This window comes from Uloborus diversus, chromosome 6, assembly GCF_026930045.1.
Source record: "Uloborus diversus isolate 005 chromosome 6, Udiv.v.3.1, whole genome shotgun sequence".
Taxonomy (NCBI): domain Eukaryota; kingdom Metazoa; phylum Arthropoda; class Arachnida; order Araneae; family Uloboridae; genus Uloborus; species Uloborus diversus.
Genome location: NC_072736.1, coordinates 78,848,036 through 78,860,484, shown reverse-complemented (window position 1 = coordinate 78,860,484; position 12,449 = coordinate 78,848,036). Strand labels below are relative to the sequence as shown.

Below are 12,449 nucleotides of genomic sequence, written 5' to 3'. Positions count from 1 at the left end.
AATGGCCAGTTAAGTTCATCCTACCAGTTTTCCGACTAGAAATAAGTGTTGTCGGCTAACATAGTTTAAAGAAACTCTTTAAGCTGTATTCAATGGAAAACCTTACACACCTGCCAACCCCTAAGGATACGTCTCTCCCCCAACTCCCTTAAGCGCTGCCTTTCTTAGAGAAGGTACGGCTGCTCTTTTCACTTTGCAAGGGACAAGTCTGGACAAAGGTAATTTGGGATCGCCTAACCGTAGGTGTACGAACAGGTTTAGGACAATTTGACTGGTAGCACAGCAAGAGCTATTTCGATTCACTTTCAGAAAAGTACTCGATCAGTTCGCACAAGTTTTCTGTTAGTAGTTTCTTTTTTTTTTGGTGTCCTGAGCGATATTTTGTTGTTATCTTAAAGTTATTTCAGAAATTTTTTTTCATTACAATGGATAACGCTATAGCCGGACCGAGTGGTGCTCAAAACAACTTGTTCCATTGTGAAATTTGTGATAAGTCTTTTTCTAGAAAAGATAATTTGAAGCGTCATTTGAAAATACATTCAGGACAAAAGGACTTCGCATGTCAGAACTGTAGCAAAACTTTTAGCAGAAAGGATGACCTAAACCGCCATATGATTTCTCACTTGCCAGAACGAACCTACGAATGCGTAGAATGTAACCTGACCTTTACGCGTCATGATAATCTAAAAAGACATTTGCAGCTGCATTTCAATTCCTTCAAATGCGACCAGTGCACAAGTATGTTTGTTCGTAAGAGTAATTTATTGCAACATGTACGTCTACAACATGGTTCACACAAACGAAAGAATGATGAAGAAAGTGCAACTGTAAATGCGAAGAAACGAAAGAATAATCAAGAAAATGTGGGTACAAATGCAAAACCAAAAGAGGATTCTAAGGTATTGGATGTGTTTTCGAAAGTGGAGCTTGCAATTCCTGAAAATTCCTGTTCTGATTTGAATGTGTGCATGAATGTTATGAGACCAGTGATAACCGAACATTTAGAAGAACGTGTGTCTGAAGATAGATCCATAAAGTTTTATTTAATGATAAAGTGTCAATTCAGTCGAAAAACAATTGATGGAGGAATAGAACGCATGACTACTTACTTAAGAAGTAAAAATCTAATAATTCTGAACATAGAAAATATTTCAGAACAACTTGATGAAGCTTATGCTAAAGTTGAAGAATCGTTTGCAGAATTCCTTCGAAGAGGCTCTGGTTGGAAGTTAGATAAAGTTCTAACAGTGGAAGTTTTTTCTGCAAAATATAAACCCTTGACTGGAAGTAATTATATTCCCTTACCTCCGAAGTTGAGTAAGAAAAAGGCTATCTTAAACATCCAAAACGAGGATGACAAATGTTTACTATGGTGTTTGGTAGCACAAAACATAAAAATCGACCGTAAAAATCATCCAGAACGAGTAAATAATTACTTACCTCACGAAAATTCTATTAAAATGGATGGACTAACATATCCTGTATCTGTACAGAAAATTCCTGTGGTGGAGCGGCAAAATGATCTACGTATAAATGTTTTTGGATATGAAGATGGCCAGATATTTCCGGTGTACATTTCAAAGAAGATGAATGAAGAGTGCGTGAACTTACTCCTACTTAGCAATGGTGAAGTACAACACTATACTCTTATAACAAACATGTCAAGATTGTTGTGTGATGAAAGCAACCATAATGGCAAAACTTTTATTTGTTTCCGATGTCTTCACCGATTTTCAAGAGAAGATTTGTTGAAGGACCATACTAAATACTGCAGTGAGCATGGTGCTCAAAAGGTAAAGATGCCTGTTGAAGGAAGCAACTTGTTGTACTTTAAGAACCAGCATTTCCAACACGATATTCCGTACACTATTTTTGCTGACTTTGAATCAATATTAGTGCCAATCGATGGCGTGAAGCCCGATTTAAACATGGCATTCACCCAAAAGTCCGCAATACACATTCCTAGTGGATATGCATACGTTATAATTGGCCCCGATGGGCAGTGCGTGAAACCAATGCATTGTTACAGAGGGGAAAATGCTGTAAATAATTTCTTGGAGAAATTATTAGAAGAAAAAAAATTTTTAGAAAATATATTATTTGCCATCAAACCATTAAAACTTAGTTTTGATGAAGAACTCTCCTTTCAGCAGGCTACGCATTGCTTCTTGTGCAAGAAAGAGCTGAAAGAAGATCGGGTAAGAGATCACGATCACCTATCGGGTAGATATAGAGGTGCTTTACATAGACAGTGCAATTTAAACTTCAGCTTGAAGAAGGTAGTTCCTGTGGTATTCCACAATCTGAAAAACTACGACGCCCACCACATTATGTGTGAAATTGGAAAAATTAAAGGATACGAGTTGAGTGTCATCGCCACCAATATGGAGAAATATATTTCATTTTCATTAACGAATAAAAGTAAGGAGAAAAAAATTGAATTGAAATTTATTGATAGTTTGCAGTTCATGCCGTCTTCAATAGAAAAGCTTGTTTCGATTTTATCCGAAGAAAATTTCGTGGTGCTAAAGCAAACCTTCCCAGTGAACTCTAACTTACTGATTAGAAAGGGTATTTACCCATATGAATATGTTACATGCTTTGAAAAATTTGACGAAAAGGAACTGCCGAGCAAAGATGCATTTTACAGTTCGCTGAAAAAAGAAGGAGTAAGTGATGAGGAATATGCCTATGCAAAACTAATTTGGGATAAATTCAAGATAAGTTGCTTAGGGGAATATCACGACTTATATGTCAAGACTGACGTGGCTCTTCTAGCTGATATTTTTACTCATTTCAGATCCGTCTGTAAACGGCATTACGGCTTAGAGTGTCTCCACGTGATGACGTCACCCGGGCTAGCCTGGCAAGCTTCACTTAAAATGTTGGAACGCCCCTTGCAACTTTTCACAGACATTGAAATGCATCTTTTTATTGAGCGAGGAATTCGTGGCGGAATTTCGATGGTAACGAAGAGGTTTTCCCAGGCGAACAATTCGTACATGGAAGCTTACGATGATTCCAAACCTTCTAAATTCATTGCATATTGGGACGCCAATAACTTGTATGGCTGGGCAATGTCCCAACCACTTCCTTGCGGATCGTTTCAGTGGGTTTCGGTTCAAGGTCTTGATGAGGCCTGGATAAAGAGTATTCCGGATGATGGAGAAAATGGATACATTTTAGAAGTGTCACTCTTGTATCCTACTTCTTTACATGATACACATGCAGACTATCCCTTAGCAGTAGAAAGAATGAAAATTTCAAAAGAAATGCTATCAGACTTTACTAAACGGTACTCGAGCCACAATGTTACCTCCGAAAAGTTAGTGCCCAATCTAATGGATAAAGAAAATTATGTAGTGCACTACAGGAATTTGAAATTATATCTTAGTTTAGGTATGAAACTTTCGCAGGTGCACAAAGTTTTAAAGTTTGAACAAAGTCCATGGTTAAAAAGATATATCGACTACAACACGGAACAAAGAAAACTTAGCACGACGCCGTTTGAAAAAGACTTTTTCAAACTAATGAACAATTCAGTCTATGGAAAGACAATGGAAAATGTCCGGAACCGTATAGATGTAAAGTTAGTTTCCGAAGAGAAAAAAGCCCTAAAAATGGTTGCTTCGCCTTCCTTTGACTCGTTTACAATTTTTAACGAGGACTTAGTCGGAGTGAAGCGTCTGAAAAAAAGTATTCTCCTTAATCGTCCAATTTTTGCAGGCTTTACCGTGTTGGAATTAAGTAAAGTTCTTATGTACTCATTTCACTACAATTTTGTAAAGAAATTGTATGGCAACAGAGCACAATTGCTTTTTACTGACACAGACTCTTTTTCATATGAAATAGAAACTCCAGATTTGTATGAGGATATGGCAGCTCACATGGATATGTTTGACACTTCGGACTATCCTAAAACTCACCCTATCTACAGCGAAATTAATAAAAAAAAAATAGGGTGTTTCAAAGATGAGCTAAACTCTAAAATTGGACTGGAATTTGTAGGCCTTCGGTCTAAAATGTATTCTTTGTTGTCTGAAGAAGGAGAAAAAAAGACTGCAAAAGGAGTGTCACGAACGGTTGTGGAAAAAAATATCAGCCACGCACAGTACAAAGAGTGTGTTCTAAATGTAAAATGCACTAGGGAAATTCAGTCGCGGATCCAGAGCGAAAAACATGCTCTATATACAGTGGAGACTAATAAAATTGCATTGTCCCCGTTTGATGACAAACGCTATGTATTGGAGAATGGTATTGACACTCTACCTTACGGTCATTACAGGATTCAAAAAGAAGAATCGTAAGTCTTTTCTATCACAAAATTATATTTATAAGTAAAACGATATTAACTTTCCATATTTTCGAGTATTTCTTTTTTTTTTAAAAATCGAGGAGTTTTTATTTAAAGGAACCAATAATATTTTAAACTATTTGCTTCATCTCAAAATGAATGAAATCAGATAATGTGTCATTTTTATCATTTGTATATACGTGTGTATGTTTAAGTGTAGGATTTATACTTTTAATATATTTGTTTCCAATATTTTTTATTTCTTGTTATACATTCACTTGACTCATTAGTTTAGCTGCTATGTGTTCTCACTTAAGGGAGCAAATAAACTTTCAAAGTATTTGCTTCATCTTCTTTAAATGAGCGAAATCGTAAAATGTGTAATATTTATAATATGTATATATATATGTATAAAAGTTGTGTTTATGTGTGTTTAAGTATTTGTTTCTACTTTTAATATATTTGTCTACAATATTTTTTATTACCTTGTTATACATTCACTCGATCTATTAGTTTAACTGTTATGCGCATCTGTAGGAATCTAGTCTTGATAATTTGCTTTCTTTCTTTTTTTTTTTGAAACTTTCACTATGTTTTTATAATTATATGTACATAAATAATAGAATTGGTGATAATAGTAATAATAATAATAGTATTAGTAGTTATTTGATGATGCTCATAACGTATCGGGTGGTGGTGGGAACAACCTAAATAATCATTGTAACGTATTTCTTTAAAGCATCGATTTCTTAATGATAGTAATATCTGCTTAAAAGATATGTTTGAACATGTCAGCTTACTCTTCCCATTGTTATAAGAATCTATATCCGTAGGCGTGTCGTTTAGAGCTATTAGTGACGTCAATACATACAGTTCTTCTTATTGGATAAAGTAAATATGCCCTGGTCGATAGTAGACGTTCAGAGAATCATTTTCCGTGCAGTGTTGTGTTTGGAAGGACATCGAATAATTTTGTTCTATGTATCTTGGCTTTTTCTTCATTCACTGGTGCCAAAGCTTAGTTTGATTTACTTTTTAAGTTCAAAGAAAATACATTTTACTATGGAAACTTCTAATCCATCGAAAAAGTTAAAAATGGACGATATGACAAATGGTAAAGATGTAACTGGAAAATATGTTCAGCAACAAGACATTGGATTCCAGTTGGATTGCATTCCTAAGAATCACTACTATCTTGGTGGAGAGGTTTTTGCGGTTGTCTCGTGTTTCCTAGGATACACAAGGGTTCATATTAGAAGATATGTTGCTGGTGATATTGATGGAAATCTATTACCGACAAAAAATGGAGTTTCTCTTACACCGACCGTATGGGAGTCATTACAACGCCAGTTGAACACATACGTAACATTCGCTGACAACAATACAGCATTAGTTATTTCGAAAGATTTATTCGTCACAAAGGACAAAACTGACGGTAAATTACGTGTAAACCTTCAACGAATGTTTCGGAAAAAGGACTTGTGCTTTCAATTTGTGCCACAGTATGTAAGCTTAGAACACTTTCAAATTAGAAAGCTGTGTTATAACATGAATGCTATTTCTGAAGTTTTGCGCGATACTCTACTGCGTTCTACACTCGAATATCACGTACTTCAAAAGCTTAAAGATTACTCGCCCTCGAAAATGTCTGAGTATTGTGGTGATCCCGATAATCCCGAAGGTTTAGAAGAACTAACTCTATCTGTGAGTAAAATTTTAAAAGATTTTATAAGTAAACATATAAAGAAACATATTGAATGTTTCAGTAGTGTTTCGGACATAGAACCTAGGTACGATCGCATGTGCTTGCAAATGAATCAAAGTGAAAAATGGGACAATTATCATGAGTTAGCTTTGTATGATATCAATTGGGCTGAAGTTGCTGAAAAAATTGTATGTGATAATGCTAAATTTGATTACTTTTGGTATCTTGTGAAAATATTTGAATTTTTTGAATGTTTAGACTCTAAGAGCATTTACAAATCTGTAAAAAATCTGTATCTCCAGGATGAATCATACTCTTTTTATACGAATGTTATATGAATACATTTGATTGTAACTGTTTATTTGTAATGTCGCTAAGTGTGAATAAATATGTAATGATTTGAAACTATATGACTCTTTACTGAATTTTGCGATGTAGCATACTTATATTAAACGTTACACTAAACACACTTGATATTAATTTCTAATCTAACTTCGAAATAAAGAATATAATCCAGTACAAATAAAATATATAAATTAGCTTATTAATGCCGATTTCAATCTTAAAAAAAATGATAAAGTTAACTACAAGAACACATTTTTTCTTTTTGTTCATTGATAGAAGAAAGAATACAAAAGTATAATTTAGTTACAGGGAAAAAGAAACTCCAAAAAATATAAAATTTAATAATTGTGCTATTTTCCTTTCCTAGATGGCGCCACAATCTTTTTTTCTTACGTTACATCAAACTCTAAAGCTGAAACTAGTTAGTGTTGCCATCCTAAAAATATAAACATTTTAAGCTGCATTAAAGTAGTTCCCATAATCACTACGAGGAGGCGGAGGGTTGAAAACCAAAACTAAGAGCTGTTGCCATCCTAGAAATATAAACGTTTATAAAATAAAGCCTTTTTTCCTATGTTAACACTTTGAATGGGTAATAGTAGTTCCATTATTCAGCACTAAGAGGCGGAGGGAAGAAAACCGAAACTAAAGGGTGTTGCCATCCTAGAAATAAAAACTTTCAAAAAGAAAGCACTTTTTCTAATATTATCAATGTTACAGTGATATAGTAATTCCATCATTCACCACTAGGAGGCGGAGTATGGGAAACCGAAACTAAAGGGTGTTGCCATCCTAAGAAATGTAATTTTTAAATTCTAAAAAGTAATTTTCCTAATATTATCAATGTTACAGTGATATAGTAGTTCCATCATTTACCGCTAGGGGGCGCATGATGGAAACCGAAACTAAAAGGTGTTGCCATTCCTAAACTATAAACTTTTTAAAACAACTCAACACTACTCGAAAAATGCCTGAGGCTAAAACAACTCAACTCCACTCGAAAAATGCCTGAGGCTAAAACAACTCAACTCCACTCGAAAAACGCCCGAGGCTAAAACAACTCAACTCCACTCAAAAAACGCCTGAGGCTAAAACAACTCAACTCCACTCAAAAAACGCCTGAGGCTAAAACAACTCAACTCCACTCGAAAAACGCCTCAGGCTAAAACAACTCAACTCCACTCGAAAAACGCCTCAGGGCATGCCCGGGGGGAAATGCCTGAGGGCAGAGGCGGAGTAGCCTGGGGCGGGGGCGTGGTTCCCTCCGCCCTCCGCCTCCTGGGGCAGAACTCTCCTTTTTATACTACTTCAGACCACCTAATCAATCAATCAATGACGTTCATCAATATTAAATGAAAACATTATATCATTTTTACTCAAGATTTTTTCTAATTCCTTGAACAAAAACCAAGAGATATTTTCAGATCATTGCTTTTTTTTTTTTTTTTGCAAATATTTTATTTCCAGAATTTTGGCGATAAAAAGGTTTCAATTCTTCTGTAGATAATGAAATTAAATACTTTTTACCTTTCAAAAGTAACCTTTAAAATATTTAAATCAAAGGACAAATTTTACATTTTAAGTTCTTCTAGATAAAGCCAACTACATATTAAATGCAACTATGCAGAAGATTCAAAAAATCTTCCTCTTCCTCCTGCTTTCTGTAAAATTTTTGTCAATTGCTCAAAACTAAACGAAAAATTTTTCAAATAAAAATACGTAGCATAGAAATGACGCGCCACAGCAAAGATCTTTCCTTGGAAAATGTCTTTTACTCGTATTTTTCCTTCAAAAATATTTGGGTTAATAAACACATGCAAATATTTACCACGTTTCATGGAGTTGATTTTAAGTTTCTTCATAGACATTTAATGAATGAATTTATTTTACTTGTTGATTCATTTTCAGCGGTATTTTTACGAGATATTAACACTAGAAAAGCGAATGGAGCCTAGCATAGTTTGTTATTCAATAAATAGAATAATAACTAGCTGAAAGTAATGGAACTTGTTGACTTATGACCCTATTTGGTTGCACATTTACTCATATAGTCAACAGCCTCATAGAAGAGTAAGTATTGAAATTTTTACTTAGAAAGATGGAAAGTGCCACAGTTGTCCCATAGGTATTTTGCAATACAAAGGGAGAACATTTAACCTAGTTTTTATCCTAATTACTGTAGCTTGAAAACGTGCTATTCACTCCACAGTTTCAACTTTATCCTCCTATTTTTACAGTTGGATCGAATTCCAAATGCGAAATACTGCCGACTGCCCACCAATCAAACTGCAGGGGATCGCTCTTCGAAAAAGAAACTAAAACTTTACATTTTGACATGTAGAGACAACAGGACATAAATTAATATGCATTCAGTTCTTATTTAGCCATTAGAGGAGATGTGGAGTCATATGTACTTATTTAAAAAGAAATTTACTAAGAATTTACTCGAAAATTAAGATGGGACCACACTGGCCCCTTCAGACTTTCTAGGATGGAAATTTTCTGACTTTCTAGTGTTGAGCCCTCTTTCCTGTTCTTATTTTTATCTATTTTCTAAAAACAATTTTAGGGGAAAAATTATTTGCTCAATTTCGAAAAAGGATCCGACAAAAGAATAACGTAAAATATTCCGCATTTTACGCTACCCTTTTTCAGAGAGTTCGCTTTATATTTTTTTCTGAAAACAGATCATATTTCCTCAACAATATTCACGTAAACCTTTTTCTGAGTCTTTCTCGATATAAATTTGCTTTTTAGCTGTTTGAAGCCATTCTTGTATTCTTTTATTCCGTTTTACATATGGAAACGGCACCAGTAACAGACATGTATAAGGCATCACTTACAGGTGAACACAATTTTCTGAGCCTTTTCAGACTTTTTCAATTAGATTTTTCTCTCTCATGCAACTGCATTTCATCTAACATTTGGCTGCTTATAGATCCTCTGAATTAGTTAATTCAATTTTTATTTACACAATTTCAAAAAAGAATCCGACACCCAGAAACAGACATCGAAAAATCTGGCGATACCCAGTAACAGATTGGATGAGGAACGGTAATGGACAACATTCCCTTTTTCTCTTCGAAATGTGCAAAAGTTCTTTATTTTTAGATCTAAAGCCTTATTAAATTCAAATGAACATGAAACACCAGCTGACCTCGTGGTGGCTGTTCATATCTTTCCACCAGTGCCTTGTTAGTATCAACTGACTCTTAAAATTCACTCTGATTATACCGATCTCAACTGTATTCATGGAACACAGCAACATCAGTTTCACCTGCCTGAAAGGCTTATTATTTAAATCCAAACTTGTGACTGTCTGCTACCAGACCCTTGTCTGTTACTGATGCCGTTACCCTACTGTCTTTATTGTCAAAAGCATTAAAAAAAAAACTTAAAAAAAAAATAATAAATATTTGTAAACGCCAACGAAGATTTCGTCCATTAGTTTATGGGGAAAATGTCAATTTTTTAGCAATGTGCCTTGATTTTTTACCCCAGCCCACTATTTTACGTTTTTCTGCTTAGTGCACTTTTTATCACTAGTCCGACGAAATATTTAAAATCGAGGCTCCACTGTATTTGAACCTATCCCTCGCAAAAAACCTGGCACTAGTCCATGTTACTAAAAACTCCAGCCGCCTCCAAGATTCATAGTGGAACTGGAAGCATTCTCCAGTTTCAAGAGTCCTTTCATCCACAAGTGCATAAATTGTGCAGAACGTGGCAATTCATTTCGAAATGTCTGCTTGCTCTTGGGGATGAGAGGGATATTTTTAAAAGAGGGAAATGAAGGGCTTATGCCGACCCTTCCCCCGGTGCCCACTTAAGACCGCCAATGGACGAGGGAAGGTCTGGAGATAACTTTTGCGGGAATCGTATCCGAAGTGTGAGAAAGTCTTCTGGCGCCCGTAAGAATAAGAATCTCAAGGTGTAGAGATAAGGTTCTGGGATATTACCTTCCGAGTTGGCTCTGGATCATGGTGCAATTAGAGTGCCTGTGAATTGGAAGTAGAGTATTATTGTTGCAAAAGGGTGGAAAATGAATCTATCCTCAGAACAAATACCGTTGGGTTAGAAACAAAGTTGCTATGAAAATTACGAACATATGTTTCAAAGTCGAGATTCGAAATCGAGGGATTCACGAAAATCGCGATTCGAAATAAACAAGAATCCCCTTTCCGACTTTAGTTTAAGAAAATAGAACAAAGCGACAAAATAATTTTCAAAATCACGAAAAAGCACTCCCTCTTTCAGCCCAATGAAATCAAAATACTTCGAATTTGAATTGCATCAAAGCCTTTTAACCAGGGTTGGCAAAAACCCGGGGTTTTTTTAAAAAGCCCATGGACCCAGGGTTTTTTGGGTTTTTTAAAATAAAACCCAAAAAATCCAACTAAAGCTCGATTTTTTAAAAGAAATGTGATTTTTTTAAATCTTTTTTTAGGGAAAATGTGGGGTACTTGTAGCATATTGTAGCGTAAGTATATGGACAAAGCAAAAAAAAAAAATTGTCTTGGGGTAAAAAAGCTGGAAAATTCAGCGTTTTCTGCAGAAAAGTAAAAAAGACGACGAAACCCAAGAATGGTGAAGTTTCAGATTTTTTAGTTTCCATGATTACCAACAGTTAAGGCAAAGTTACTTCTCGAGTGATAAATCTATTGTTTGTTTGTAATTACTACATTTTTTTTTTATTTTTTTTAATTTTTAATTTTATTTTTTTTTTTTTTTTGCATTTTACTTTATTGTATTTCATTTTATTATGCAAAACTACGTTAGAACCTCAAGTAGTTTAAATCCCTTTTTACTGAATTCCAGCTTAATCAAGACATTTCTTTGAATTTTATGTTGCCTGTTTTTCTATTTCTGTGTACAGAGTAAGAAATATTAAACTTTTTTGTAAGATAATGAAAATACTGTACATCTTATTCTGTTTTCTGTTCGACCATTCGTAAAACCTGTTAATTTCTAAAAAATATACCTTGTTTATTCGAGATTTGTGACGTGTTGGTTTCCAGAAAATATTCCACACGAAGGTCTTTCGGTTAGAGTAGTTTCCTTTGTACAATCTACAAATGTTGAGAAAATCAGACGTGACAGGACTTAGTCAAGATAATTTGAGTTATTTATTGACCAGTTAAAGAAAAAAGTTAAATACATTTATTTAAAATCTTTGAAGTATTTTTTAAATGCTGTTAAGAGTGAAGAAATACTATTAAAGTTCAAAATTCATTTTTTTATGTCCATTGGCTGTGGTGAAGAACAAATAAAAAAGAAGTTTAAATTGTGAAAATATTTAAATTAATTAATTTTTTTTAAATTTCTTGGAAAATTTAAAAAAAACCAAAAGTGGACTAAATAATGGGTTTTTTTTAAATGGGGTTTTTCAAAAAAACCCATTGGGTCCAACCCGGCCAACCCTGCTTTTAACGGTATCTATCAGTTTTTTCTTTGAGGAAAAATAGATTACATGAGTTTCTTGAGCTCAGGGGTGCCCACCTGGAAGGGGGGGGGGGGTCATGGTGCACACTGTGCCATTGAAATTTTTAGGGGGTGTTTTAAGGGGTGTTTCTCATTTATGGGGGATTTTTGCTTTTGGGGATGTCTCTGCGATATTTTGGAGGTGTGCCCTTGCTCTTAGGGGGGTACTCCTGCTTGAGCTGAACGAAATTCGAAATCAAAGGGTCCCCGAAAAATTCAATTCCACATAACAAGAATCTCCTTTCCTCCTTTTGTACAAGAAAATAGAGTAAGGGGCAAAACTATTTCACAAAACCACGAGAAACTACCTCCTCTTTCAGTGTGATGAGTTGAAGATTATAGCTGGTATTTGAATTTCATCAAAGCAATTATATCTAAGAGTTTTTTCTTAGGAGAAATTTTTTGCTTTTCTGAGCTCTCTTGTGGCACCCGCCATCTCTCGTTGTGGTATTTTTCCCCGGCAGCCACTTTGGATTCCTCTAGTTCAATACTAAGGCATGTTTATAGAATTTGATTTTTCCATACATATTTATAGAGTAATTCAATACTTTATCAAGTTTTATAGCAAGATATGTTAAACTTCAACTTCTTCACTCTCTTATCTCAATTTTTTCGGCGCATTTC

General features: G+C 34.7%; 1 protein-coding gene across 1 annotated transcript; it reads left to right on the top strand.

Moving 5' to 3' along the window:
- The first annotated feature begins 1,460 nt into the window (after positions 1 to 1,460).
- LOC129224834 (uncharacterized) lies at positions 1,461 to 6,792 on the top strand. The gene is made up of 2 exons (XM_054859381.1): positions 1,461 to 2,669; positions 6,712 to 6,792. The coding sequence occupies exons 1-2, from the start codon at positions 1,461 to 1,463 to the stop codon at positions 6,790 to 6,792; spliced, it is 1,290 nt and encodes a 429-aa protein (XP_054715356.1).
- The last annotated feature ends 5,657 nt before the right edge of the window (positions 6,793 to 12,449 follow it).